Source organism: Cyberlindnera jadinii (assembly GCF_001661405.1).
Source record: "Cyberlindnera jadinii NRRL Y-1542 unplaced genomic scaffold CYBJAscaffold_12, whole genome shotgun sequence".
NCBI lineage: Eukaryota > Fungi > Ascomycota > Saccharomycetes > Phaffomycetales > Wickerhamomycetaceae > Williopsis > Williopsis jadinii.
In genome coordinates this window covers 309,199-335,481 of record NW_017963663.1, presented here as the reverse complement: position 1 = coordinate 335,481, position 26,283 = coordinate 309,199, and the positions used below count along the sequence as shown (strand labels likewise).

The window sequence follows — 26,283 nt, the reverse complement described above, 5'->3', positions numbered from 1 at the left end:
ATTACACAGGGAGAAAGCCCATGAACGAATTGATGGTTTCGCTGTTAGAGAATTTACACTGAGAACTTTGAGCGGACCCTGGTGGCTCTCCTCACGAGCAAAGGCCACGGGATGGTGCATTCACAGCTGGGGCACTTTACCTTGAACGGAACCAACGGCGGATCGCAGTGCTGCTGGTGTTGCTGTTGCTGTGGTTGTGGTTGTGGTTGTGGTTGCTGCTGTTGCTGTGGTTCCTGTGGTTGCTGCTGTTGCTGCTGTTGCTGTTTGGCTATACAGTGGAGATGGCTAACGCCCTCACACTGACTGCACAAGCACAGCAGCGGGAAAGTGTCATTGTTTATATAGTCGATGGTGGAGTGACAGACCTCACACTCCTTCGCTCCTTGCGAAAGGATATCGCCAAATCTATCCAGCATCGCGGCGTCCTCCTCTTGGTGCTGCTGTTTCAACGCCACAACGTGCCTCATGTTGAGCTCTTCGTCCCTCTTACTCTCTTGAATGTGTGTCACATGTACGTGCTCGCCAACAACGTTGCCGAACTTGTCATCGCACCAGGCCTTGTAACTCTCCGTGGTGAAGCAGTGCACTTTCAGCTGCATCTTGTTGAAGAAGGGGGAGTTCAACAGCAGCCTGACATTGCCCAGCTTATGTGCGAGTGACCTACCTGCCGTCTTGGTTTTAACAATACGATCAGCCGGTTGGATGTGTCTTGTGTGGTACGAATGTTGCCATGCATGCTCAAACATTAACGCTGTCACTTTGGAAGGGAATCCATGGACTATCACACACATCTCCCAAGGTCGTGTGCCATCCCTCTTGGTCTTGTACGCGCCTGCTTTCAGCTCGCCGTTATGCTGCCGAAGTCTCTTGGTGATATTAGTACCCAGGCCATCTTGATGGTGGTGTGAAAACAATAACAAGTGCAACAGGAACGACGGAACTTACTCTCACGGGATCAGGCGTGGACCCTATGTAAAAGCTACCAGGTTTAGGTATCGATCTAAGTAAATAGCACCCATAGAACTGTGGCGTCTCCACCATTGGCGCCTGCTTGTTGACTATTGAAACCTGAACATTTGATGTTGTTCTTTGTTTACATTTTTGTTTTTCATGTTCGCTTTTCGTAAACACACGGCATCGGTGTTTACCGTCTAGTTCTCTATTGATTTATAAATACGCTGAACAACCTCATCAACAGGCAGTTCTTCTAAGGCAATGCCTGTCCACAGAACTTGTTGTGCAACGCCCTGGTGGATCATGGCCTCTACGCCGCTCACCACTTTCCAATCTGCCCCCAGAAACTCCTGGAAGAGCCTAGTCTTGATGACGGGATTGTAACACATCTTGAGAACAACACCCGGTGTTTTTGCTTGAAGATATCAAGCGTTGCCTTTGCTGGGAGCTCGTCCTCGCTGGAGGGCTCGAAATCTGGAACCGTGAGAACAGCAATCACCGGGGCCTCCAGAGTGGACGCCATCTGCGGTGAAGTCACGTGGACTATCTCGCCTTGGAACCCATTGGTCTCGAGATCTTCCTTCAGGCTGTCAACTTCCTCCTTCACTCTGTTCACAACGTACACTTTGGAAACACCAAGCAGATTATACAGCGCACACACGGCAGAGCGGCTCGCACCGCCTGCTCCGTACACCAACTCTGGCTTTCCACGGCCTTCACTGACTTCCTCGGGGTAATTGGACTTCAGAGACTGGCTAATGCCCACGGTGTCGGTGTTGGTGCCAACTGTCACGTGACCGCCACGGCCGTCGTCCTTCAGGTACACTGTGTTGATGGACCCGCACCCTGCTCCGATGGAATCCAACTCGTCAACACACTTGATCGCCCTCACCTTGTTTGGCATCGTGATGGCACACCCAACGAACCCCGTGCCCTGTATGAAGCCCTCAATCACGTCCAGGTCAGATGTCTCGTGGATCTCGTATCTCCACGGGATTCCAATCAGCTGGAAAAGCGTGTTGTGGAGCAACGGAGCCTTGGATTTGCCCAAGTGGTCGCCAAACAGGCGAAACGTGTGTGGTTCACGCAACTGTTCTCCCATGATCGTTCACTGTGTGCTGTTCAGTGTGGATTTGATTTAACCGATGAGTGGAACTAAACGGTGGAGAATTTAGCAGAACAGCGAAACCGGCGATGGAAAAACTTCCCTCCGAGTCGAGGTTTCTCCGGACTTTCAAACTCTCTTTGTCTCCGGGGGAACAGGGCATTGGACAGAAGGCAAAAGACATGATTGGCCAAATCAGAGCGTCGACCAGAACCATTGGACGGAGGTTCCTATCTGATGCTTCAGGTGCTGTGAAGCAACGGCCAAAGAAGCACTCGAAACTCGGTGTACTGGCGGGCTTTGTTGTTGGTACAGCTGGTGGGTTCTACTGGGCGTTGAACTCCACGCTTTCGAATCCTCCAGAGTTCCTCTTCCCACTGTCGTCGTCTACAAGGCTTTGTGATATTCCTTCTCCTTGCTATGCCACCAAGTGGGACTTTGAGCTGGCACTGGAGGAGCTGAGGGCCCACTTCCCGGAGGATGCGATTTCAAGTAGTGTGACTGATATTGAGAACCACACCACGAATAACTATACGCTTCATGCTCCTGAGCCCAGTCAGAGGCCAAGAGTGGTGGTTTACCCGAGTAGCACCGACGATGTGGTCAAGGTGATGCAGATTGCTCACGAGTACCGAGTTCCGGTGGTTCCATACGGAGGAGGAACGTCTATTGAGGGACAGTACGTTGCAACACGTAGGGGCATCACACTAGACCTCTCGAGGATGAACAACGTGATAAGCTACAACAAGGACGATATGGATATCACTGTGCAGGCTGGTGTTGGCTGGCAAGACATCAATGAGCTTGTTGGTAGTGATGGGCTCATGTTAGGACCAGATCCTGGCCCTGGTGCTACATGTGCAGGCATGGTTGCCTGCTCTTGTTCTGGTACGAATGCGCATCATTACGGTACCATGAAGGAGAACGTTGTTAACTTGAAATTGGTGTTGCCGGATGGACAAGTCATCAAGACAAGACGTAGACCGAAAAAAAGCTCTAATGGGTATAACCTGACTGGCTTGCTCATTGGCTCCGAGGGAACATTGGGAATCGTTACAGAGGTAACGGTGAAGCTCCATGTAAAGCCCAAGTTTGAAACAGTTGCCGTTGTGCCATTCAAAAGCATCAACGATGCCACTGTCGCTGTCACGAAACTGATCCAAGAGGGGATCCCGTTGAACGCTGTTGAACTGCTCGATGAAAGAATGATGAAAGCAATCAACTTTTCAGGACAAACATCTAGAAAATGGGATGAGCAACCAACACTGTTCTTCAAGCTTGGCTCTGGTCATAAGAATATCCTGAATGAGATCGTCAAATCCGTGAAACAGGTGACTAAAGACACTGGTGGTCAAAGTTTCCAAGTGGCAAGAAACGAGCAGGAATGTACAGAGCTTTGGAGCGCACGGAAATCCATCTTTTGGTCATCCATTGACTATGGAAGATCAGTCATCTCTCCAGATGTGAAGGTGTGGTCTACGGATGTTGCAGTTCCAATGTCAAACTTGTCGAGAATGATTGAAGAGACTGTAAAGGACTGCGATGCATCCGGTCTGTACACAACAATCGTGGGCCACGTTGGCGATGGTAACTTCCATTGCCTGTTGATGTACGATTCCAAAGATGAAAAACTCGCTATGGATTTAGCAGATAGAATGGTCACGAGAAGCTTGAAGTATGACGGAACTTGTTCCGGTGAACATGGCATTGGTACCTCAAAGAGACACCATCTGGTTCAGGAGTTGGGAGAGGATACCATCGACGTTATGAGAAAGATCAAAATGGCAATAGACCCTCTCAGAATTATGAATCCAGATAAGATATTCAAGATTGATCCTAATGATAGGGCAAAGTAAGTGTATAGAACCCTGGTCACTTATAGAGACGTTCGAAAGCATCGCTATACGGCGTAATTGAACGCATTTCTTCCAGATTCATTGTACGTGACAGCACAGCTCCCAACCGTGTGCTTCATGTCAATATGAACATACACGACACTCAGTGGGCATCTACATTCTCAAGTGTTATATATACTTTCATTAATTACATCGCAAAAGGATTACTTAGCTTCAGTCTTCAGCTCGTATGAAGCACCATGTGCTTGAGCATCATCAGAGCTCTCAACTTCTTCAATACCACCATCTTGGCCGAATCTGACCTCTTCCTTAACCTGCTTGAACAACTCTCTCTTCTCCTCCTCGGTGAGCTCCTTTTTGTTCTTACCCTTGATCCAGTACATTGGGTTCAATTGTCTCAACTTCAAGCTCTTACAGAATGGCAGGTGACCAGTCTTCTCTTCGAAGAGCATCAACAAGACCACAATGATCAAACACAACCAGTACAAGTTGTAAGCCAAGACAGAGCCGATGTAACCAGTGTTTTGCCATCCCAGAAGGGCGTTGAACACATCCCAACCGTTATCCAACTCAGGGTTACAACAGTTAACGTGGTAGACGGCCTTTGTGATATCGTAGGAACCGTTACCATCACCGGATTCGGAAGCATCACCACCAGTCTTCTTGTTGAAAGTGTTGGTTTCAAAGTACCACACACCTCTGGAGAACAAACCTGCAGCGATCAAGTAAAGGATACAGGTGGAGATCACCAAGAAGATTTGCATGGATGCATAAGAGACACCATAGTAAAGAAGGAAACCAGCAAGAATACCACAGATCAGACCAACAAACACTGGTAGAGGGTATGCTCTAGCAGAGGAACCTTGGGTGGTAATACCGGCACCGGCAACGAAGACAACAGCCTCAAGACCTTCTCTCAGGACCGTGATGAATGGCAGCAAGAACATGGCGTACTTCTTGGTCAAGTATCCGAATTTGAATCTGTCTCTCTTTCTCTTTGGAGTTGCGAGCAAGGATCTTGCAATCTTGACTCTCCACTTGGCTTGCATCTTGTTGATTCTCAACATGGCAATACCCATGAAGGAGATCATAACCGTGGCAATCATACAGAAAACACCCTCCCAAATATCTTCAGAGTTTCCAAAGATATCGTTCTGGTAACGGTAGTATGCACCAATGAAACCACCACCAATAGCAAGACAGACAATAAGACCAGCAGCAACACCAACCCAGACCTGGATAAGGAGCTTTCTGTAAAGTGCCTTATCTCCATCACCAATGGATTGCTTCAAGAACGAAAGAAGCACAGAGACCACAATAACAGCCTCAAGGGACTCTCTGAGGACCACGAAGAACACAGAGACGTTGAAGACTGTGTCAGAAGCCATATTGAACGAGCACTATGCTAATAATCTAGAGAGATGGTTCAACCCCTCAGGGAGGCCAACACTTGCCAGGGGAGGGATATAAAACGGGTTTTATATGATAATCTGGATGAAGAAAAAGACCATAAGCCAAAGCCCATACTGGTCGCAGTGTAAGGACATACTTGCAGATCCGTTGGACACTGCGCACCTGTTTACCCATCTGATAAAAAATTTCACATACATTTTTGTAGTTCCGCGTGTGTTTTTGACGTTGATGTTCTAGTCCTGCAGTGCAATTTGTATTAGTGCATGACGCCTCTCGCCCAAACCTTATTTTACATCCAACTTGAGGCTTCAACAGTTATGAAATTCTGCATGTTGATTATTCTGATAATCATGATAACTTTAACTCGGGCCTTTGCAGCGGTCTCAAAGTGCTTTTGGGACTAATGCCTCAAGTGATCGCCACGTACATGGGGTTATATGTCGGGCAGTACAGGCACTTTGCAAGACTTTTTTTCAGTTGATATGCAAACTCTAGGGCATATCGCTGAAGTATCGTATGCACATGATTGCGGGACTTTGAGCTAGGACTAGCTGTAGGAATTAGCAGGAACACGAAAATGCATGAAGACAGTGCCGATGGTGGTTTTAAGCTCTTCACCCAGCTCACCATTGGCTAGAAAACAGGTGCCAAGTTTAACCAAGCCTTTCTATTGGGTGATATAATGGAGTCTTGGTCTACAGTTACATCAACTGACTCGGATGTATAATGTCACTACGTTATGGAATTAATTGGCTGCCTCAACGGACTAGTAGCAGATCGCAAAGGCATATTCCATGTGCTTTAATTGCCGTTCGTTGGTCAACAATGTTTCATACTGGTAAAGTCTGATATGTGGTTAATAGAAAAGTTTTGAAATTAAGGATGCCGGCTAATTACAACTCGTTTCTGCAGCATTCCCAGAGCTCCCGTATCAGGTAAAACTTGTAGGTGTTGTTGCTTGGAACGCTTAGTTTACATTGGCATAAAGAAACTAGGATAAGATCTGCAATATGGCGTTGAGGTTTTCAAGTCCATGAAAAAAAAAATTTTTTTTCGTAAGTCTCATGAGATTACCTTGCAGTAGGCGTGTTATGCACACCCCAGTGGAATAACTCGGTGCCGTAGTCTGTCTTAGGCCTGAGTCTAGTAGCGATTTGACCTAGGGATTAGATCTCGGGACACAAGACCGCTGATCCCAAGCTAACTTCTGTCTTGTGTCTGTTGTGTCCTGCTAATTTTCAGTCTCCTGGATGTCCGACGTCCAAAGGGATGACAAGGGTTAGTCTAGACAGAAAGTCCCATTTGTACGGACAAGGGGATACCACATAAGACAGGACAAGACAAAATTACAGAGAAAGACAAGACAAATTTGCAATGATAGACAAGACAAAGTGACAAATGAGGACAAGACAAATTTACAAAGAAAGACAAGACAAATCTACAAAGTGACAAATGAGCATAAGACAGAATAGGGACGAGACAAGACAGAACAGAATACAACACAGAGCAATACAAGACAAGTCACGTCAAGGGATAATTGCATGGTAAAATACGGGACAAGACAATCGGATGAGTTGTTCGGCACGACAAAAGACAAGATAGGACATACCAGGACAGGACGAAATTGAATAGGACATATATCAAGTACAAAGAGAGAATGTGGAAAACTCAAGGCAAGGTAACGAAGTAAAGGAAACTCATCATTTCTAAGCCCATCTAGGTGGTACATGTGATTGGCCTCTATATGCTTAATTACTTATGTTTAAGAAATTTATTAATTGTGTAATTCTGGTCCACGATAAATTGATTCCAGTGTGTGACATATATGGTTCAAAATAATGTCACAAATAGAGACCATGATGTTTTTTTTGTTAACTTCTTATAAATAATGTCCCTTCTTAAAAGTGCCTTTCACCAAAGGTAAGTGTTAATCAACTGCTCCCCTGGCCAACGAATTGAACTTTGTCCCTGATCATGTCATTAAACATCATCATGAATTACTTATGGCACTGTTCAGGTGTTAATGAAACTAAGTCTCAATGGAGTTCTTGGTCCAAACTGATGATCCAAATTGTCGGTAAGGCGAGAGGTATTACGATTTGAGGGTACATTAATGCACCAAGTCTTTAAAGTAAATATTACCTAACCCTAATATTTGTCTTCCTATGAGATTACGTCTTAGGCTCTAAAAACAAGGTGTTTTAGAATCCAGGTACGCCATTTGCTGTTTTTACATTAGCCAACATACTTAAAAAGCACATGTAGTCCATGTAAATGAAAACATTATACATCAACATGATCCATGAGTCCAGGAAAAAAAAACACCGGGACTTGACCATTCTGCAGACACGCCTGCATATGTTTCAAGGCCGATCATTTACCAGTTGACCGCAAGTACGCCGTTGAAAATCTTTATATACTTCTCAACAAAGTGAATTAAGGCCCTATAGTGATTTCCTGCCATGTGAGTGGTTAGTTTTGTCGAGTCTCCGCATGAGCAGGTTGATATCTACGGCTATTCGAGGGTGTTTTCGTATTACACGTTTGGAGAACAAGGATCATTCCACAAGTAAGGACGCCCTCAATAATTTCGACTGAATATTGATGGAATTGAGCTTTAATGGCTGTTGGATGAATGCATCATCATCGCAAAGTCTATAAACGTTAGCTGCATTCGAACAATAGCCCACAAGACGATCATTTCAAGATCATTGTTGAAAACGATCAAAATTTGCTCTCTCTAGCATATCAAATATGCACTTTTGACCCCAGATTGAGCAAATTATCTTCAAAGCATGCCAAGTATAAATAGACCTCTATATGCTTTGGTTGCGTGTGTCTTTTTTCATCAAAGATATAAAGATGTGGAGCTTATACTGATCAACGAGACAAAACCAACGTAAATTTATTCAGTCTCGGACATGTTGGTCTAATGTACCATTGAAGAACCGAAAGGTCTAGGGAGGATAGCACATGGTGCTTACAAGTCTGCTAGTACGCACCAACTCAGTGATTGTAGTTCCAGTTCTTTTGCAAACCTTGTGCTGTTCGATTCTAGCAAATGGATTGGCATTTAATTCAGAATAGCATGACAAATAGGAATCATCTCAGTCAAGGCGATACAGACTTTGATCTCATTTGGTTGGTTGTACAATGAAAATCTGCAACGGCCATTGGTATGGCGACCTGTTCTCTTCAGCGAAACCATTGGATTAATTTTAACACTTTGGGAGTTGATAGTTGTATTGGTCCTAATGTGGGCACCTACAAGGTGCCCAGAAATTGAAGAGAATCATTTCACTGATTCTAATCCCTCACTTCTGGATACCACCACCAACATTCGTCTCTTTCAATAACGATGCCAGTGTCTGTGCCTTGATGTCATTCGCACGGTTCTTATCAAACACTTCATAGAACTGCTCAAGTTCATGTGCCAGTTTCTGCGTCACCTCTTCATTTCTCACTAGTAAATGGTAGGCTTCAAACTCCCGTTCCTGTGCTTGCTCCACCTTGGCGAAGCATTCCTTCATCGTCTGAAACTTCACCTTGTCTTCTTTATCTTTGAACTGTCTAATGTGGAGCATCACCTCTGTGATCCTATCCTCATATTCGGAATTCAGTTGGACAACCTGCTGCTTGTACTCAACCTTACGTCGTAGCAACGCCTTCAAGCGTCTGTTCTGCTCCCTCAGCTCCTCAACCTTGGAGAGCTCGTTCTTCGCACTCAAACCAGGATCGCCATGCTCCTGGAGAAAGACGTCAACCTGTGACACCGCTTCTGTTCGGTCGCCCGTTATACCGGCATCGGTGTTAATTCTCCGTATCAGCGTATCAACTCCATCAACAATCTCATCCTTGAGGCGGCTCCCATCGCTACACACTGCGCTGAGCTCCTCCACCGTGTCGATGAGGTAGCTGAGGTTCTCCGTCTGTGGGATGTAATTGTTGGACATCACCATCTCGCCACACTTGTCCTGACCACTCCCGTCTTTGCTGACCACACTTGTCCTGACCGCACTTGTCTTAACCACACTTGTCCTGACCACTCCCGTCTTTGCTGTCCTTCTCGCTCTGGCCGCTTCAAACGGTTTACAAAAAGAAAAGCAAAATACAAAGCCCTTGCACCGAGCAGCCCAGAGGAGACAACACAAAACAAAGCGACACAAACCACACAGCAAGCCCCCCCCCCCCCGCCATAGAAACTCCCCTAATCGGTTTCGTCCCGGGAGCACGACCAAGTGTGTCGCGTAACAACAACTCAAAGACATACAAAAGAGCGCTTCGGGGTTTGAATTTTTTTTTGTCCTTCCTCCTCTGCTGAGCACTTTCTCTTCTTGTAAAGAAAGGAAGAGTCCCCTAAAAAGTGCCAGACGGATAGAAAACAATCATTTCTGCTCCTTTACTTCTTTTGCAGAATTAAAAGAAAACCCTTCTTTTTTGATTTCGTTGTTTAAAGGAAGAAGCAATTATCAAAATCACTTCGTATTATTGTTAAACGTTATACGAACCATTTCCCACATCGGTATTTTGTCTGTGTTTTATTCGCGAGCCAACCAAACCCTGCACAGCTGCTGTTCTGTCCATTGTGTACGTCTGTGAATTGTCCGAAGGGTCTAAGAAGAGCCCACGAGCCAACTTTCCTTGTTGATTTGTCACTATGAGTAGCGATCTACAAGTGGCACCACCGCCGGTGCTGAAACCAAACGCGAAGCATATCTCGAGAGCATGCTTAGAGTGCCGTCATCGTCACGTCAGATGTGACGGAGGTTCACCAAAGTGTTCACGCTGTACCAAGAATGGTAAGGAGTGCTCATACGTCAAGAGTCACAGAGGAGGCTCTCGGAAAAAAGGTGTTAAGAAGGCCAAGCTGAACCCTCTGGAAGCCGAGCGCACTCTGGAACAACGGAGATTGGAGTTGCCATGTGTTGGAGCCGATGGTAAAGTTGGGTCCTGTCCAAATGGACACACCGAGTCTTCATGTGCGCTCCTTGCTGACAACAACTTTGAAGGACTCGATAAGTTGCCATGCCACTTGAAGGACAACAACGCAAGAACGCAGGTAACGTTTGAAACCATGCGTAGGGCCACTTCCAATGGGACTTATCTTAAACAGCAGTTTGACGTTGATGCCGTTCTCCATAATTACTATGCGAAATTCCACAACGCCCACCCGGTATTACCACCGTTGTCACACATGAACGAGTTCCTGGAACGCTCTGATAACCCTAAGGAGCTGCTTGCGGTGATGAAGATCATCGGGGACGGCTATACAACGTCAAAGTACGCAAAGGATATAAATGCGGTGTTTGACGTTGCCATGGAAATATCCAGCTTGATCAACTCAGGTCCCAAGGACCTCATCTCCCTTCAAACATTGATACTCGTGTCGCTTGTATGCCACATATCGGCGTTGCACGATTTCAGCACAACGCTGAGGAAGCAGGCCATTGAGCTTGCGCTGACCTTGGATATAAACAACCTCGATATCGAACGCTTTGTCGGTGAAGATATCAACGGGAATGTGTTAAAAGATGCGGGTAATAGGAACACAAATGGATTGACACCATCCGGTTCCTCTACAGAGGAACTGAATGTCAATTTTTTCAACACTCAAAGAGTGCGTAATTTAGAGGAAGTTTGCTTGAAGGACTGTGCTAGACGTTGCTTCTGGGAGCTGTTCTTTTTGGACATTATCATTGGGTGTGCCGATGGTAAAACCCTGTCCACTTTGGCCCAGAAACAGTGCTTTGTCAACTACCCTTCAGACCCACCAAGGGCGAAATTTGACTACGAGACAAGAGCACACTGTTCAAAACTCGTTGATGAATCTGTACGGCTTAATAACATTATCTTCTCCAACATGTCCATTGGCCAACAGTATACCAAGCTCACGGCTTCGTTGTCTAACTGGGAATTGAAGTTCTCTAACCCTGACTTCTACCAACTTCCCTACTTGATCGACCAAAATGGAACAGTGAATGAAGGTGTCCATCAGGGAATTATCATGCTCAACTATGCAAAGATCTTTACACACAGACCACTTTCCTTCCTCTGGAGATCTGATATCCCAAGGAATTTGAAATGTGTGGAGTTCTTGAGTGACCAGTTGAAAAACGACAACGATAACTGTCAAGATTTACCAACTCAGAAGGATTTGATAAACTCCAGAAAGATCATTGAGACAAGAAAGACCATTGACGCCGCTAACTCTATTGCTAAGACCCTGATTGACACCAACCCTGTGGACGTCTTGAAGAGAACACCCCTAAGCGCATGTTCGATGGCCTTTGCAGGATTGGTCCATTTGTCGGCATATCTATGGTCATCTCAAATCGTCCAAACTCAGGAACAGCACAATCTAAACATCTGTGATCTGAACATATATGAGGAATACCTGAAACTCGAGTTGTCAGGAATTTACCAGATTTCGACGCATTTCTACTTGAGTGCGAAGATTGCAAACTACCTGATGGATAACGTTCAGAGACTACTACCATCACTCTATTCAAAGATACAGCATCATTTCAAGCACTATTCAAACGCAAGAGATCCACCAGCCACAATCACTAGATCACCAAATGCAATAATACCGATGAATGAATCGCCGTCTATGAATTCAAACGAGGCACTCTCAAACAACATCACGTATAGCCTCGCTATGGAGGGTAATTCCAGCTCAGATAAGAATTTCAGCTTGACAACACCTTCTTCGGATGAACCACCTAGTCCACAGAGTGATACCGGTTGTAATTGGATTGATAAGAATCAAATGGACTTTGACTTCTCGAATATGGAGTTTGGTGGTTTTGACATCGACTCCTTGAATGCTATCGAGGAGCTGTTCAAAGTGAATAACTAGTACAGGCTTATTTGTGTGTGTCTTTTTTTCTTCTTCTGGTGGCATTAGAGTGATATTAAAATTATATATTTAACGAGGATATGAGAATTGTTTTATTATAAATATACACGTAGGATCTGCCTGGACACGAGCACCAGGTTCAGATGTGTATTGTTGAAGGCGATTGGTGTAGTCACATAGAGACCTGGTATTTTGCAGCAAGTAGTCACTTCCATGTTCACGGCCGCTTGCAAAAAAAAATAACGACAACTGCAGGATTCGAACCTGCGCGGGTAAACCCAAAAGATTTCTAATCTTTCGCCTTAACCACTCGGCCAAGTTGCCTTTTTCTGAAGTTTTGACGTCCCATGTTTAACTGGTTCTGACATGTCATAGGTGTTTCTCTACTCTCTCATGCTGGTCATAGGTCAGACAAAAAAGAGATTTATAATCCACTGTACCTTAAAAAGAACATCAAAGGCATGCTGCTGAAGCCCATAAATATACGACACTCTCCGCCGTAAAAGGATGGACTCACCGCTTAAAGCATCCCCATGGTGCGTAACTTTGACCTGCATTTTCCGGAGGTTCTGGGATTTTCCATGCCATTTTTTTACCCCGGATATTTTGGCCAGCCTATGGAATGTACCACGTCACTTATAGAGCCCATCGTATTGTTGTGAGTTGACAGCGGGCTGACTTATTTACCAATCACGAAACCACCATCATGACATTTACGCTTATAACGTATTCCATGGGACAAACAGGAATTTCCCTCATAATTCAAGCAACAAGACGGCTAAGTAGTTATTTTTTCTTTCTTTTTTTGTGTCAGTTGTCTGTTTTTTCTTTGTTTTTTTTTGCGTCTTTTTTCGTTTTTTTTTTCTTTTTTTGGGTTTCTCGATGTGACTCAAAAGAAGAAAAAAGCTGGACAGCCGGTATCAACTCTCCATTTTTCAGACTTGTATTCTTCTTCCTATTGAATACACAAAAGGACATTTCAGACGTGAGAATTGCGCCATAACTTCAACACTTTGCTCCAGTACTCTAATGACCCTCGATATGCCTAAGAAAATCCTTCTCATCCACGGCCCAAACCTCAATTTGCTGGGTACCCGTGAGCCAGCGAAGTACGGTACCACGACATTGGCACAGATTGAGGCCAACGCTGAGAAACTGGTGATGTCCCAGCACCCACAGAACAAGTTCTACGCCTATCAATCCAATGGTGAAGGTGCCTTGATTGACCGTATCCACGAGGCCAAGGCACAAGGGGTTGACTTTATTGTCATCAATGCAGGTGCATACACACATACCAGCGTCGCATTGAGAGATGCTCTTCTCGGTGTCGAAATCCCATTTGTTGAACTCCATATCACAAATGTCCATGCGAGAGAATCTTTCAGACATTTGTCCTATTTAAGTGACGTTGCCGTTGGTGTTATTTGTGGACTCGGCCCAGTCTACGGCTACAAAGCTGCCGTTGACTTTGCCCTGAACTATGAAAAATGATACGTGTAATGACAGTTCCACCCTCCTCTTGCAATTTAGAATTCTTTTCTGTGTATATGACGACAATCTCAATAACATCAAAAGACCTTGTGTCACATCTGAGACGTTCTGCTTTAGCGTTGTAGCCAGCATCGGCATACATTTAAAACCAAGTCCCAGCTGTATGAAAAGTTGGTCCTAGAGGTGACTTCTGAGCCTCTTTTAAATACGGTTCGCGCCGCAGTGAAAGTTTTTTAGGGGTTTCGGGATGTGATCTTTTGTGGACTAGTCCCCCCTTTTCACAGCTTAGACACCTCAAAAGGAAACATAAACAAGCAGCTCAGACCACCAGCACCAGGAACAGAATATACATATACATCTGTTATTTATGGATCCGTATAACGTCCTGCAAGAGCAATTGGTTGGAATCTCCAACAGCTTACAAGGAGCACTCCAGAAGATCTCTGAGGACGTCTCCCAATTGGCCCACAGGGTAGATCAACTCGAGCAACATCAACGAGGCCCTGTAGATGGGAAGCTCGACGAGATCGTTCAACGACTAGAACTTCTTCCAAAGCTTTACGACAACCAGCTTCAAGAGCTGGAGACATTTGCTATTGCAGGGCAATACCAATTCACGAAACTATCCCGTCTAGGTCCTCCTGGTCACGTCGATGGCTTTGGCGTTCAGGGACCTGGCATTAGGGGACTACTAGATCATCAGAACAATGGGGGTCCCACCACGGCAGATGATTTGGCGCATGCCCACGTCCTTGAACGGTCTGCGCCTGATGCCAATGGCAATAGCAATATTGCACATCCTCCTCAAGGTCTGCAGGCACAGCAACAAGTTCAACGACTACCACGTCAACAACTGCCGTCCCAGGCCCATGGTCGCATGGGCCCGCCTCGGGACCCCATAAATCAGAACCCTGTTAGTCTCAGAATGATTGCACCTCAACCTTCACCAAACACGGCGGCCAGCGCCGTTTCAAATCGTCAGTTCAACAACTTGATATCGTCGTTGGACAACGATTCAATCATTACACACCTCCCACCCCAACCTTCTCAACAACAACCTGGCCAGCAAGCTCAGCAAGGACAGCAATCTGGTCAGCAAGGACAACAACAGCAGCAGCAGCAGCAGCAGCAGCAACAACCCAGTCAACAAACACCACCTCAGCCATCTCAGCAACAGTCCCAACAGCAAAATCAAAGACAAGCAAACACACAGTCGCAACAAGCTTCAAAGTCGCAGAACGCACAGCAGGCACAGCAGGCTCAGCAGGCACAGCTTGTGCAACGCGGTCGACAATCTCAAAACCAGGCTTCCAACGGCGGCTCCAACCTAGGTGACCCCACTGACGAGGAAGCACATCGTCTATGGGAGAACGTTCCGTTCACGAGGTTATGCCCATTGCCAAAATCGGTACAACAAGTTCTGGATGAGTACTACTACGGATACGAGGGACAACCACCGCTCAAGTACCTGGACAAGTACAGAAAGGACTGGAGAAAGGGCAACAAGAACCTCTGCAAGACCTACTGTAGACGTTATAGGGTTGTACGTGCCGTCGAAGCAGGGGTGAGACAGTACGTTAGAGAGCTGGGCGTCACGGAGGAGCAGGCCCGTGAGCGAGTCGTTGAAGAGCTGGAAGCTGCCCGCATCAAGCCTAACGGGAAGAAGGAGACTATGTACTGGCTGTTCCATAACCTCCCTGCGCATCTGAAGAGAAGATGAGCTATTCGTCTGTTTAATCGTTAATGCTATCAGTGGACTTCACTCCCTCTCCGTCCATTGCTATTTACCGCCCTAGCACAGTTGTTGTTTTCCACCTTTTCCACCATTGTTTTCCACCTTTGTTTTGATTTCGCTTGTTCTATGTATTACTAATACAACACTGTTCTTTAATTTATCTGTTTAATCTACAAGATATTGTACATAATGACCAAAGTTAGTAGCTGCCTGCCATAGAATCTGTTGAGATTGTGTGTACTGACACGATGAAGCCATCTTTACCAGCTTTCGACCAAAGCGCCCAGTTCCATTTGACCACTGCTCCACCAAGCGGAGCCCCAGTTGCTGAACCTACTGGTGGTAAGATCACCATTGATCCCCTAGAGGAGAAGCGCACATCAGTGGACAATTATAGGCTGCTTGTCTCATCCATCGTGCCACGTCCAGTGGCTCTAGTCTCTACAGTGGATAAGGATGGCAACGCCAACCTTGCCCCCTTTAGTTACTTCCAGGTGGTTAACTCAGACCCTCCAATGTTTGTGTTGGGGATTTCACAAGGGTTCAACGGTCCAAAGGACACTCTGAAGAACTTGCTTGATACCGGTGAGTGCACTGTCAACATTGTCAGTGAATGGTTTGCGGAAGCTGCTAACAAGGCCAACATCAACGCGCCGTCTGGCACGAGCGAATGGGAAATTGCTGGACTGGAACAGGAACACTCAAAGATTGTCAAGCCAGCCATTGTGAAGCGCAGCGCCTTTAGTGTGGAGTGTAAGCTAGCTCATCATCATGAATGGTTCTCTAAACGAGTCGAGGGGAAGAAAACTGGTAACTTGGTGGTCTTAGAAGGTGTCTTATTCCACGTTAGCGGTGAAGTGTTGAACGCTGAGGGCACGAGCCTCGATATTGAAAAGCTAAGACCTATCAGTCGTTTGGGTGGAACAACCTACGGTAGAACAACGGAGGGTTATGATCTTCCACGGTTTCAATGGGAGTGATGTTTAACCGCACGATTGATATATATATATGTATATAACAATAAAAAGGACCAATGGTAACAACCTAACTACTTACAGGGCTCTTCTTGCCTTGACTGCATCAGAGAGTTGTCTGAGGACTGTAGCAGTAGTGTCGATATCGATACATGCATCTGTAATGGAACAGCCGTAGATGAGGTCCTTCTTACCAGTAGCTGGAACATCCTGTCTTCCTTCAACGAGGTTACTTTCAATCATCAACCCACAGATGGACTTTGAGCCCTTTGCAATTTGGTCTGCGACCACTTTTGCAACCTTTGGCTGGTTTCTATGATCCTTGTTGGAGTTACCATGAGAACAGTCAACCATGATTCTTGGCTTTTGAGTGATTCCCTTAGCCTCCAATTCAGCTTGTGACCTCGTCACAGACTCTTCGTCAAAGTTGGTTCCAGACTTTCCACCTCTGAGAATGACAAAGGTATCTTCATTACCAGTGGTTGCAACGATGCTCACGATACCTGGCTTGGTAACGCTCAAGAAGTGATGAGAATGTTGTGCGGCTCTCATGGCGTCAATGGCAACGCCGAGAGAACCGTCAGTACCGTTCTTGAAGCCAACAGGGAAGGACAGGCCAGATGCCAACTCTCTGTGAAGTTGTGACTCTGTTGTTCTTGCACCTATGGCGCCGAGGGAGAACAAATCGGAAAGGAACTGTGGGGAAATGGTATCGAGCATCTCACCTGCAATTGGCATCTTCTTAGTGAGGTTGACAAACATCTCTCTGGAGAGACGCAGACCCTTGTTGATCTGGAAGGAGTTATCGATATCCGGGTCATTGATCAGACCTTTCCAGCCGACAGTGGTTCTTGGCTTCTCCAAGTACGCTCTCATGATGATCAAGAGCTCGCCTTTCAACTCATCTGCAAGAGCAACGAGCTTATCGCAGTACTCGTAGGCTGCCTTAGGGTCGTGGAGGGAGCACGGACCACACACAATGATGAGTCTATCGTCCTTGCCGTTGAGGATGTCCGCAGCTTCGTTTCTCGCCTTTCGAATCACCTCCCTGTTCTCGTCTCCAAGAGGGAACTCGTGTTGTAAAAGTTCCGGGGAAGTCAGAGGGGAGTACCCTTCAATTCTGAAGTCCTCCATTCTCGAGCGATCGCCAACGTGCTCGTTCACAAGGTACAATGATGACATCCTAATGCTGTTTATCTCAATGAATCGTTTAAAGTTTGTATGGAATGATTCACAAGTGATTTATTTTCTACAAGAAAAGAACAAAAGAATGGAAATTTTTCCCACTAAACCATGACGTCTCCTAACTTTATAAATAATTTCAGTGGACGAGATGTCTCGATAGAAATCTCGATGTGACGGCTAATGTGCGTATAACATTGCGAAAGCGGCTCTGTCCGATGACTCACGTGGACGGCTAATTTGTATTACCTGCGTGTCTGTGGTTTTTTTTCTTCTTTCTTCTGTCTTTTGTCTGGGCTCGCTTAAAAATGCAGGTTATTCCCATGTCCAATCAATTTCCAGGGTTTGGTAATCTGCGATCACTTTGTGAGCAGTTAAGGTTTGTACGGACTATGGGCGCAAGCTTAAACAAGGTAATCTACAGCCAATATTCATTGTCCCATAGCTGGTTCGAAAAGACAAAAAAACATGCAAGATTACATAGTTTTTCCGAGTGTTTGATGTTTTGTTCTTTGCCGCTTTGTATGTGTGTTGCTTATCCGTGAACGCGGTTAAAACCGGCATAAATATTGCGCTTGGAACAACTTTACACGCGTGGTTGAATTAGCGCACCTACGCTCATATCCTCTCCCATATGTACACATAACCGTTCTTCTCAACCTCTTGCCAACTCTTTTCATCGCCAGTGACATCAACAACCTTCTCGTCGTTGAATAGAATCCACCGATCGCCTTGTCTGATGAAGGCCACGTAATGGCCTGTGGTCACCTGTGTGCCCTTGTGGCAAATGACCGCTTTCAAGGTGTACTCCGAAGAAGTATGCTGGTTCATCAACACATCCACAGTATCAGCTGTAGTCTTCTTCTTTGGTGGCAGCACGCCGTCATCATCTGGGTTACTGAATAACCATTCAACGGCCTGGTTTGTGTCCTCGTTATTCAAAATGAGAGCTTTGGTGCTCAGCTTGTTGGAAAAGCCCATGTCCATTAAAGATTGGATCTTTGCTTCATCAATGCTGTCGTCGGTTCCTTTTTTCACAACCAATGGTGAATCTATTGTAGGATCATCCATATGTTCAAAGAGCCAGTTCATCGCAACTTCTGCGGAGTTGTTACCTGTGTTGTACAGTGCCTTTTTACACCGATTCTCTGGGAATCCCATCTGCAGCAACTGGTTAAGAGCTTCTTGATCAGGCTCAAACTCTTCACCCTCGTCTTCAGCTTCAACTTCATCATCATCCAATAAGTCAGGTGCTTGGAAATCGGAAATGTCAAAGCTCTCTGGAAGTGAAAGTGGAACATCGGTTTTAATTGGGGTCCAGTTCTCTAGTTGGATTCTTTGGATGGCAGTAACGAGATATTTCGGGAATGATTTGATGAATGTGGTCTTCACCGCTTTACCACTCTTCCAATCAACTTCCTCTGGTGACAAGTATTGGATCAACGAATCGATAAAATCCTCGCGTTTGTAGTGCTTTACACCATTCTCATCTATATAGTCAACTTCAACGTTCACAGGTAACGTGAGGTTCTCTGTGACCTGTTTCTTCAGAAGAACTTTGTTGGAATCCTCAATTTTGAACTTCTCAACGGTGACAAATCTGAAGATGTCGTTCAAGTGGGCATCTATGCCTGTATCGATCTTGTCCAAAAGATAGTTCCAAAACTCAAAGGCATCTTGTTGTCTCATAGAGCTAAATTCCTCGTGATTAGCCCCAATTATGCTCTTAAAAGGTGCAATTGAGACTCCAGCTTGAAACCCTTCCTGATTTGGCTTGGAAAATTCACCAGAGGTTAGTCCCTTGGCTATTTTAACAAGCTGGAGTTTCAATCCATCTTGTTCATTGAGTGACTCCCAAGGAATCTTTGAAAGTTCCTGGTACTCTGGAAGAGAGAATAGCGATTGTACAACACTTGATACATAACAAGAATTCCCCAAGTTCTTCAACCCTGTTAACCCTGAACCAAAAACCGGTGGTAACTCCTCGCCATCGTCATTCACCATGTTGAATTCCCATTTCAAGTTTTGTTCAATTTGCAACTCCACCAAACTCTTCTCAGTCTTATTGAAAGTATTGAGATCTATGCCAAATGTTTGTAGCAACTGTGGCAATTGAGGGAAAACAACTTCATCCTGACATGCGTAGCAGTAAATATCAGCAACATCTTTACTCAACGATCCCAACTTAACAGCAATTGGATGTCCAGTGGTCTCGTAGTGCTTCAGTGCATGCGTATTGCCTGGAATACCACCAAACTGTGCACGACCGCATCCCAGTTGGCCACAGGTCAAACATATCCAAAGGTTTTGGTCTAAATCACACTCGTGGCATTTCTGCAACTGAACATCATCAATTGGTGACTGTTGAAAGTCCTGTGTATGCTTACATGCCGAGTACTCTTGCGTCCATGACTTCAACTCCTGCTTCTTGGACTCGGAGTTCGAGTTGACAATCTCTTCTATCACAGCCAAGTCCCTCGGAGTAGGCTCAACAACCTGTCCATCGTGGTAGAGCTCCTTATGAAGGTCCACCAGCTCGGACTCTGCCTGCTGCTTGATCTCAAGCTTCATTATCTTGGACGGTGGTTCGTCCTGTGGCTTCAAAGTCGTCTTCAAATAGACGTAATCAACATCGTTTCCGTTCAATTGCTGGTGCAGTGGCAAATGCGTAGAACAAAAGGCCCTATGCGATAGCGGAGAGACAAATAGCCCATCGAATTGAGTCTTGAAGCAGTAGAAGCACTGATCCTTTGCTATTGGACGACCATCGTATGAAATCATTGCGCTTGTCCCCGTTGTCCGTTGTAGTCCCTTGCGTCCTGGCGGGGACTGCACACTAGTTTGAAAAGTCCCAGGTTAGATCTTGAAATAAAGTAGTAGTGCAAGGGACAAAAACTGCAACAGGCAAAAAAAGATGGGACTTTGTTACGCGAGGCTTAAAAGTTGCACTGTTTATTTGTCTGCTGGACTAAAGAGACTGGGACAAACAGTGCAATAATGCTTTCCGGTCAATTTAACGTCAAAGGTAAGAATGTTGTGATCACTGGTGGGTCTCAGGGACTGGGTGCTGAATTGGGTCGCCAGATGGTGATGAAAGGCGCGTCAAGTGTGGTTCTCATTGCAAGAACCCAATCAAAGCTGGCACAGGTTGTTGAGAACATCAAGAAGTTCCGACTCGATGAGGAACAAGAGGTCACGTATGCCGTGGCAGATCTCTGTAATTACGACTCATGTGCTCAAGTCGTGGAGCAATTGAGCAAACCTGACATTGTGTTCTTATGTGCTGGTTCGAGTATTCCAAAATTACTCTTGGATCTGACTGCAGAGGAACTTCAGCAGGGTGTTTCTATAAACTACAACACCGCTCTGTTCTTCACACACGCTGTGCTGAAGCTGATGAGCTCCCAAACAGTGGGCCATAAGCGCTATTTAGTGTACTGTTCTTCTATACTGGGAATATTCCCATTTATCGGGTATGGTCAGTACGCACCTGCGAAAGCTGCCATCAGGTCCCTTTCAGAGGTTGTGAGACAAGAAGCTGCACAATACAACATTGGTGTTTCGTGTGTGTATCCAGGTAACTTTGCCTCTGAAGGGTTTGACGAGGAGGAAAAGACCAAACCTGCTATCACAAAGCAAATAGAGGGTCCATCAGATGCCATAACCGTGGAGAAGTGCGCCGAAATAATCCTTTGGTGGCTTGACCACGGCTATGAGGTGGTATTCACGGACATGATTGGATGGTTCTTGAGTTGCGGGATGCTTGGAATGGGTCCAAGGGTATTCGGCGTGCTTCAGGTCTTTGTAGCCCTTCTACTCAGCATCGTTGCACCTGTCTACAGCATAATAATGCGCAGAGACATACGCAACTACTTCAGGACTAAGCGAGATTGATTCGGAATATACATGTCTTATCTCTTTTGAATTGGGTTTTATACTCGTTCTATATGTAATCTTAGACGGAACCACTTTGAATGAATCACTTTGATGTCAACTTTGTAGCCAAGTCTTGCACTCCTTCAATAGCCCTGCTAAGACTGTGCTCGACATCCACACTGTAGACCCACTTCACTCCGCTGAGAACGGAGTCGTCCCATATATCTGCCACTGTCTGTCTGATGGATGGTCTGTACTTGAACTCCACAGCTCTAGGAGTGTCCTTCTTCTCCTGTGGCTCTTGATCAATGATTCTTTGCGTGTCTCTCAACGTCTTCGAGATGTACTCCTGGTTATCTTTGAAGTCCTTCGATTTGAAGTAAGCCACTGAGGTGACGAGCAAAACAGCACCGAGAAACCCTTGAATCTTACCACCCATTGTGTTACTGTTTCCAAAGTGCTTCCTCCCTTCTCAGTCCCATAAACAAACCTGGTTTGTCCAATTTGTCTACCGGTGAATTTCTCCGTTTTCATGAAGATGTCCGGATGTTACAGGTTTAAAATTTTGGCTGAAAAGAAAATCATCAAATGGACAAATTGGACAAAAGACAAGGCCACCAAGGACAGACAACTCGGTATTTGAAACGTTCGACGATGGGTGTTACGAGACATTTGGGAAGGTAAGTTGGGCCATTTCTAGAAGATATCCATCCTTAACGGCACACTAACAGTGTATCTTGCTTTGTGTGTGCAGAGACCATAAGCACAAGAGAGCGCTTCTTAGAAATTTGGTCACAGCTCTCTTTGAGCATGAATCTATCACCACGACACATGCTAAGGCTAAAGAGACACAGAGACTCGCTGATAAGCTGATTTCGCTTACAAAGAAGGATGATGTCGAGCTTGCTAAGAGTCTGGCTTCATCAGAGGTATTCAAGCATGGAGAGACACTTCCAAAGCTGTTTGGCGAGCTCAAAGAGCGCTATAACTCGAGGGTTGGAGGATTCACAAGAGTTCTTCGTCTTGAGCCAAGATTGGGCGACAACGCTGAGCAGAGCATCGTTGAGCTTGTGGATGGTAAGAGAGAGATGAAATTCTGGATGACTGCAAGAATCGTTGCTAGATTAGAGAAGCAAGGCCTTGAAATCGACGAATTGACTAAACATAACGTTGACAAACTCGTCAAGAACAGACCAAACGGTACTGAGGAATTCACACAGCTCGTGGAGAGAATGAAGGAGGAGTTTTACAAGACCGAAGAGAGTTTGGAGAGTTTACCATCAGATAATCTGAGATCGCCAGTTCAGCCTGTGCTTAAGAACTCCATCGAGATTGTTCCACGTCCAACAAAAGAGTAAGATGTGTGCATCATGCTCCCTCGATATATATAGAAAGCCTGTACATATTACCAGTTCATCTTTTTTTAAATACAAATAAGGAGATAAAGATAGCAATTAATATTAGTCAGTAAACATCTGGATCGTTCTAATGGTGCTAGTGTACGTTCTTTTTCAGTTGAGAGTTTTCCCTCTTCAGCTGAGAGTTTTCCCGTTTCAGTAAGTTTAATTCCAACTCCATCTGTTTAACTTTACCAAAGCTCAGTTGTTTCATTAGTTCCTCGTTTTCCTTCTTCAAGTTCTCCAATTTGATCAAGATCTTGTGGCTAACCTCCAACTCGTCGTATCTACCGCCGTTTGTCGAGTCATTAGAAGGGTTTAGGGCAATCGCAGTAGCCAAGCTTTCCAATCTCTCTTTGGTATCTTCTAATTCTTTAGTGACTTGGAAGTACTTAGTGCTCATGTCGACAAAGATCTCGTTAAGGCTCTGTGGGATTTGAGAAGGTGCCCTATTAGATCTTGGTCCAAGGCTCTCGTTCAGTCTTTGAATCTCCCCTTCCAGAGACTCAATCTGTGATTCCTTGATCTTTACCTGTAGTTTCAACTTGTCAACTTCAGTGTTGTTGTTCAAAGACCCACCCGTTAGAGAAGTATTGGCGGTATTTGTTGTGGTTATCGACGTGTTTAGTGAATTGCCCAGCGATGGAGCATATTGATGAGTACTAGACTGCTGTTGAGATTGTTGGGACTGTTGAGATTGTTGGGACTGTTGAGATTGTTGCTGCTGCTGCTGCTGCTGCTGCTGCTGTTGCTGTTGTTGTTGCTGTTGTTGCTGCTGTTGTTGTTGATGCTGTTGTTGCTTCAGCGACTGTGCCTTGGAGGATCCCTGATTAGGCTGTTGCTGTGACTGTGGTTTCCTCCAGAACTGCGAAGAGTAATTGCTGGCGTTGCCGCTGTTATTGCTGCTCTGAGTGTAATAGTTCATACTGGAAGAAGAAGGTGCCGTGGAGAGATCCAGGGGACCATCTGATGGGTAATTGAAGTTCATTTCGCACAGAGTAAACCACAGGTATCAACGGTGTACGCTCAAATGGTCAATGACTATATGGACAAGCTCTATGGAGCAGAAAAATGTGTTTTTGTGAGAGATCACAACAACTTCAGCACCTTCTCCCACCATCACCATCGCTTAAAAGGTCAAACTCGATCGCGGGTCGCTCACATAAGGCAGCTTCCTCTTTGGTTTGTCCACCGAAACCATCGCCATGGTGATGGAGCTGGATTGTTGGTTGCAGTTTAGGGCGGGTGCGTCACTCTCACACTTTGGTGTGGATCGTTGAGAAGAACCAGCTCTTTCAGGAGGGTATCATCGACGGCATAGATACAGCACTAACGCTGTGATTGTTATGGGAACTTGAGTTGGCTGGTTATTGACCCGTTCCTTGTCTCAGGAGGAGGGCATAGGCTCCGTTGATTGTAGTTCCGTGTGCTTTTTCACGAGATCTTCAATGACGTAAGGAACTGCAGATTGGATTTTTCAGGCCGCCGGAGATGTTGACTCGGTGCCACGATTTGCCTGTGCTTATGTAAGCCTATCACACGCAAAAAAACAAAAAAAAAATACTCCGCGACGGGGAATTGAACCCCGGTCTACCGCGCGACAAGCGGTAATTCTAGCCACTAAACTATCACGGATTTTGTTGGGTTGGAAAAGAATAGTGATGCACTAGTCGACTCGAGTTCCAAAAGGTTATATAACCAATCCCCTCGTATGGCTTCAATCCATCTAATTTATGATCTTCTTGACATGAACCACATACAAACAAGTACAAAGTCATGTGTCTAATTTTTCATTTGATTCAATGTCCCAATATCTCTACGGGTTTTTAAATGCCTTTAGAAGCGTTGGCTACCAACAATCTTAGCGCATTCAGCTCGCCCCCCCCCGCGAAATATTAACTGATCACCAGAGGGTTTCTATGGTTTTCGTAAATCCGCCACATTGTGTGAACAAGGAAAAAAGGCTACACAATCCTTTCTCGAGTAACAACTTGCTAAGAACCTACAAAGACTTGTATCAATCACCTAATTGAGTCTTTAATACAACGAATATTCAACAATACGTTAACCATTTTTGTGTTCTGTGCAATTATTTTACCTCCCGCCCTAGCTTAAACAATGTCCAACGAAACCCCGGCCCCAGTGCAAGCTGAAGAAGTTCCAGCTACAAACCAAATTCACATCAGCAACCTCGAGTTCTCCGTCACAGAGGATGAACTGAAGGAGCTATTCAACGAATACTCTGTGTAAGTTGCTTGAAACATATATAAAGACCCATGTGCTTGTTACTAACAAAGGATCCTTCTTTTAACTACAGCAAGTCTGTGAAGCTCCCAAAGAGAAGATACAAACAGAAGAACGGGAAGCAATTCTTGTCGTCACTAGGCTATGGGTTTGTCACGTTTGGAGACGAACAGAGCTTGGAGCCTGTCATCGAGAAGTTTAACGACTTCGATTTGAAAGGTCGTAAGATCAGCGTGAACGTTGCAAACCACAAGCCTAAACCGAAGAAGCCAGAGACACCTGCAAAGGTTGAAACCAACGGCTCAGTAGCTGAAGCTAACGGAGATGAATCTGAGCTGAAAAAGTCCAAGGCTGCAAAGAAAAAATCCGCAAAGAAGGAGAGAATCCCATTCGAAGAGGGAACAAAGTCTCTTGATACGATTTATCTGAGAAACTTGGATTTCAAGGCACAGAGCTCTGACATCAACGAGGCGCTCATTTCCAAAGGTGAGAATCCTCAATGGATCTCTGTTCCTTTGCGCAGATTACCAAAGCGCCTAGTTGAGAAGCTCGCCGCTGATGGGAAAACCCCGGAGCAGAACAACAAGGGCTATGCCTTTGTTAAGCTCGAGCTGAAGGATGGTGCAACCATTGATGAAAAAGTGGAAAAGTTACAAGATTTGGAGCTGAACGGTCGTCCAATCCAAGTCAGAGTGGCTATAGATGTGAGACCGAGGGAGCAAGCCAAGGAGGAATCCAACGATGCGGAACCAGAGGCAGAGGCTGCGGTGGAAGTCGGTGAGGAGAATGCAAACTGATTGGCTGAGAACATATACACATGTTGTGTCTCCGATATATGATCCTAACAAGTAATTATTTAGTTGAACTATAAATTACACCATTGCATACAACACGCTCTCGTAACTTTACAGCGTATCAGCTCGGGCCTGTTGCATGTGTCATGACACCTGCTACGAGAACGTCGGCGGCGAGAACAATGGCACAAGCGTGAAGAGCACATAAGTAAGCTTATATAGGCCATTGGCTCGGTGCTTTCGCTGCGATCTGCACGCCAGCTTCCCCATGAGCCAGCGTGCCCGAGGAGATGGCTCTTCGAGGCTTTGAGCACTAACATCACAACTCCGCCCCCCCCCCCCCTTCGTTTTTCTTGCCCATTAGAGCCACTTGGATGGACGGAATACGCAGTGCACTGGTGTC

The 26,283-nt window shown here is 45.5% G+C and overlaps 16 protein-coding genes and 2 non-coding genes across 18 annotated transcripts; 8 read left to right on the top strand and 10 right to left on the bottom strand.

Moving 5' to 3' along the window:
• Positions 1-53: 53 nt before the first annotated feature.
• On the bottom strand, positions 54-1,041 carry SLX1 (endonuclease; the record flags this gene model as incomplete). Its single annotated transcript, XM_020212904.1, has 2 exons — positions 54-866; positions 946-1,041. The coding sequence occupies 2 exons, from the start codon at positions 1,039-1,041 to the stop codon at positions 54-56; spliced, it is 909 nt and encodes a 302-aa protein (XP_020069249.1).
• Positions 1,042-1,107: 66 nt separating this feature from the next.
• On the bottom strand, positions 1,108-2,089 carry CYBJADRAFT_168872 (shikimate dehydrogenase family protein). The gene is made up of 2 exons (XM_020215540.1): positions 1,358-2,089; positions 1,108-1,319 (listed from the first exon to the last, which is right to left on the bottom strand). Exons 1-2 carry the CDS (start codon positions 2,054-2,056, stop codon positions 1,152-1,154), a joined length of 867 nt encoding a protein of 288 aa, XP_020069248.1. The 5' UTR covers positions 2,057-2,089; the 3' UTR covers positions 1,108-1,151.
• A 152-nt stretch (positions 2,090-2,241) lies between these two features.
• On the top strand, positions 2,242-3,915 carry CYBJADRAFT_130098 (FAD-binding oxidoreductase; the record flags this gene model as incomplete). The annotated part of the gene is made up of 1 exon (XM_020212896.1): positions 2,242-3,915. One exon carries the CDS (start codon positions 2,242-2,244, stop codon positions 3,913-3,915), a length of 1,674 nt encoding a protein of 557 aa, XP_020069247.1.
• A 203-nt stretch (positions 3,916-4,118) lies between these two features.
• Positions 4,119-5,481, bottom strand: CYBJADRAFT_153753 (FTR1 family protein; the record flags this gene model as incomplete). The annotated part of the gene is made up of 1 exon (XM_020213420.1): positions 4,119-5,481. The coding sequence occupies exon 1, from the start codon at positions 5,301-5,303 to the stop codon at positions 4,119-4,121; it is 1,185 nt and encodes a 394-aa protein (XP_020069246.1). The 5' UTR covers positions 5,304-5,481.
• Positions 5,482-8,642: 3,161 nt separating this feature from the next.
• On the bottom strand, positions 8,643-9,287 carry CYBJADRAFT_174466 (uncharacterized protein; the record flags this gene model as incomplete). The annotated part of the gene is made up of 1 exon (XM_020216586.1): positions 8,643-9,287. The coding sequence occupies one exon, from the start codon at positions 9,285-9,287 to the stop codon at positions 8,643-8,645; it is 645 nt and encodes a 214-aa protein (XP_020069245.1).
• A 311-nt stretch (positions 9,288-9,598) lies between these two features.
• On the top strand, positions 9,599-12,306 carry CYBJADRAFT_153750 (Zn(II)2Cys6 transcription factor). The gene has a single exon (XM_020213419.1). The coding sequence runs from the start codon at positions 9,986-9,988 to the stop codon at positions 12,185-12,187; it is 2,202 nt and encodes a 733-aa protein (XP_020069244.1). The 5' UTR covers positions 9,599-9,985; the 3' UTR covers positions 12,188-12,306.
• Positions 12,307-12,430: 124 nt separating this feature from the next.
• CYBJADRAFT_t130 lies at positions 12,431-12,511 on the bottom strand. The gene has a single exon. It is a non-coding gene; the product is annotated as a tRNA-Ser (tRNA).
• Positions 12,512-13,228: 717 nt separating this feature from the next.
• On the top strand, positions 13,229-13,678 carry CYBJADRAFT_174464 (type II 3-dehydroquinate dehydratase; the record flags this gene model as incomplete). The annotated part of the gene is made up of 1 exon (XM_020216585.1): positions 13,229-13,678. The coding sequence occupies one exon, from the start codon at positions 13,229-13,231 to the stop codon at positions 13,676-13,678; it is 450 nt and encodes a 149-aa protein (XP_020069243.1).
• A 367-nt stretch (positions 13,679-14,045) lies between these two features.
• On the top strand, positions 14,046-15,398 carry CYBJADRAFT_186069 (transcription activator GCR1-like domain-containing protein; the record flags this gene model as incomplete). The annotated part of the gene is made up of 1 exon (XM_020217202.1): positions 14,046-15,398. The coding sequence occupies one exon, from the start codon at positions 14,046-14,048 to the stop codon at positions 15,396-15,398; it is 1,353 nt and encodes a 450-aa protein (XP_020069242.1).
• Positions 15,399-15,627: 229 nt separating this feature from the next.
• On the top strand, positions 15,628-16,499 carry CYBJADRAFT_168865 (flavin reductase family protein). The gene has a single exon (XM_020215539.1). The coding sequence runs from the start codon at positions 15,662-15,664 to the stop codon at positions 16,391-16,393; it is 732 nt and encodes a 243-aa protein (XP_020069241.1). The 5' UTR covers positions 15,628-15,661; the 3' UTR covers positions 16,394-16,499.
• Positions 16,364-17,625, bottom strand: ARO3 (3-deoxy-7-phosphoheptulonate synthase ARO3). The gene has a single exon (XM_020215538.1). The coding sequence runs from the start codon at positions 17,567-17,569 to the stop codon at positions 16,466-16,468; it is 1,104 nt and encodes a 367-aa protein (XP_020069240.1). The 5' UTR covers positions 17,570-17,625; the 3' UTR covers positions 16,364-16,465.
• Positions 17,626-18,021: 396 nt separating this feature from the next.
• UBP14 (ubiquitin-specific protease UBP14) lies at positions 18,022-20,415 on the bottom strand. The gene has a single exon (XM_020215537.1). The coding sequence runs from the start codon at positions 20,348-20,350 to the stop codon at positions 18,188-18,190; it is 2,163 nt and encodes a 720-aa protein (XP_020069239.1). The 5' UTR covers positions 20,351-20,415; the 3' UTR covers positions 18,022-18,187.
• Positions 20,416-20,531: 116 nt separating this feature from the next.
• TSC10 (3-dehydrosphinganine reductase) lies at positions 20,532-21,541 on the top strand. Its single transcript, XM_020215536.1, has one exon. The coding sequence runs from the start codon at positions 20,567-20,569 to the stop codon at positions 21,461-21,463; it is 897 nt and encodes a 298-aa protein (XP_020069238.1). The 5' UTR covers positions 20,532-20,566; the 3' UTR covers positions 21,464-21,541.
• Positions 21,542-21,548: 7 nt separating this feature from the next.
• On the bottom strand, positions 21,549-21,884 carry CYBJADRAFT_174458 (MICOS complex subunit Mic12 family protein; the record flags this gene model as incomplete). The annotated part of the gene is made up of 1 exon (XM_020216584.1): positions 21,549-21,884. The coding sequence occupies one exon, from the start codon at positions 21,882-21,884 to the stop codon at positions 21,549-21,551; it is 336 nt and encodes a 111-aa protein (XP_020069237.1).
• Positions 21,885-22,066: 182 nt separating this feature from the next.
• On the top strand, positions 22,067-22,898 carry MRPL8 (mitochondrial 54S ribosomal protein bL17m). Its single transcript, XM_020215535.1, has 2 exons — positions 22,067-22,125; positions 22,200-22,898. Exons 1-2 carry the CDS (start codon positions 22,100-22,102, stop codon positions 22,801-22,803), a joined length of 630 nt encoding a protein of 209 aa, XP_020069236.1. The 5' UTR covers positions 22,067-22,099; the 3' UTR covers positions 22,804-22,898.
• A 10-nt stretch (positions 22,899-22,908) lies between these two features.
• MUM2 (Mum2p) lies at positions 22,909-24,207 on the bottom strand. The gene has a single exon (XM_020217201.1). The coding sequence runs from the start codon at positions 23,828-23,830 to the stop codon at positions 22,940-22,942; it is 891 nt and encodes a 296-aa protein (XP_020069235.1). The 5' UTR covers positions 23,831-24,207; the 3' UTR covers positions 22,909-22,939.
• Positions 24,208-24,405: 198 nt separating this feature from the next.
• CYBJADRAFT_t129 lies at positions 24,406-24,477 on the bottom strand. Its single transcript has one exon. It is a non-coding gene; the product is annotated as a tRNA-Asp (tRNA).
• A 227-nt stretch (positions 24,478-24,704) lies between these two features.
• On the top strand, positions 24,705-26,248 carry CYBJADRAFT_191370 (RNA-binding domain-containing protein). Its single transcript, XM_020217399.1, has 2 exons — positions 24,705-25,088; positions 25,160-26,248. Exons 1-2 carry the CDS (start codon positions 24,961-24,963, stop codon positions 25,881-25,883), a joined length of 852 nt encoding a protein of 283 aa, XP_020069234.1. The 5' UTR covers positions 24,705-24,960; the 3' UTR covers positions 25,884-26,248.
• Positions 26,249-26,283: the final 35 nt, after the last annotated feature.

Excerpts from the sequence above, each read along its gene's own strand:
- CYBJADRAFT_168872 (XM_020215540.1), bottom strand. The coding sequence starts at position 2,056 with ATGGGAGAACAGTTGCGTGAACCACACACGTTTCGCCTGTTTGGCGAC. Across the intron at positions 1,320-1,357 it reads TCTTCAAGCAAAAACACCGG|ACTAGGCTCTTCCAGGAGTT; the intron begins GTGTTGTTCTCA and ends CCCGTCATCAAG.
- CYBJADRAFT_153750 (XM_020213419.1), top strand. The coding sequence starts at position 9,986 with ATGAGTAGCGATCTACAAGTGGCACCACCGCCGGTGCTGAAACCAAAC.
- CYBJADRAFT_168865 (XM_020215539.1), top strand. The coding sequence starts at position 15,662 with ATGAAGCCATCTTTACCAGCTTTCGACCAAAGCGCCCAGTTCCATTTG.
- ARO3 (XM_020215538.1), bottom strand. The coding sequence starts at position 17,569 with ATGTCATCATTGTACCTTGTGAACGAGCACGTTGGCGATCGCTCGAGA.
- UBP14 (XM_020215537.1), bottom strand. The coding sequence starts at position 20,350 with ATGATTTCATACGATGGTCGTCCAATAGCAAAGGATCAGTGCTTCTAC.
- TSC10 (XM_020215536.1), top strand. The coding sequence starts at position 20,567 with ATGCTTTCCGGTCAATTTAACGTCAAAGGTAAGAATGTTGTGATCACT.
- MRPL8 (XM_020215535.1), top strand. The coding sequence starts at position 22,100 with ATGGGTGTTACGAGACATTTGGGAAG. Across the intron at positions 22,126-22,199 it reads GTTACGAGACATTTGGGAAG|AGACCATAAGCACAAGAGAG; the intron begins GTAAGTTGGGCC and ends TTGTGTGTGCAG.
- MUM2 (XM_020217201.1), bottom strand. The coding sequence starts at position 23,830 with ATGAACTTCAATTACCCATCAGATGGTCCCCTGGATCTCTCCACGGCA.
- CYBJADRAFT_191370 (XM_020217399.1), top strand. The coding sequence starts at position 24,961 with ATGTCCAACGAAACCCCGGCCCCAGTGCAAGCTGAAGAAGTTCCAGCT. Across the intron at positions 25,089-25,159 it reads CTATTCAACGAATACTCTGT|CAAGTCTGTGAAGCTCCCAA; the intron begins GTAAGTTGCTTG and ends TTTTAACTACAG.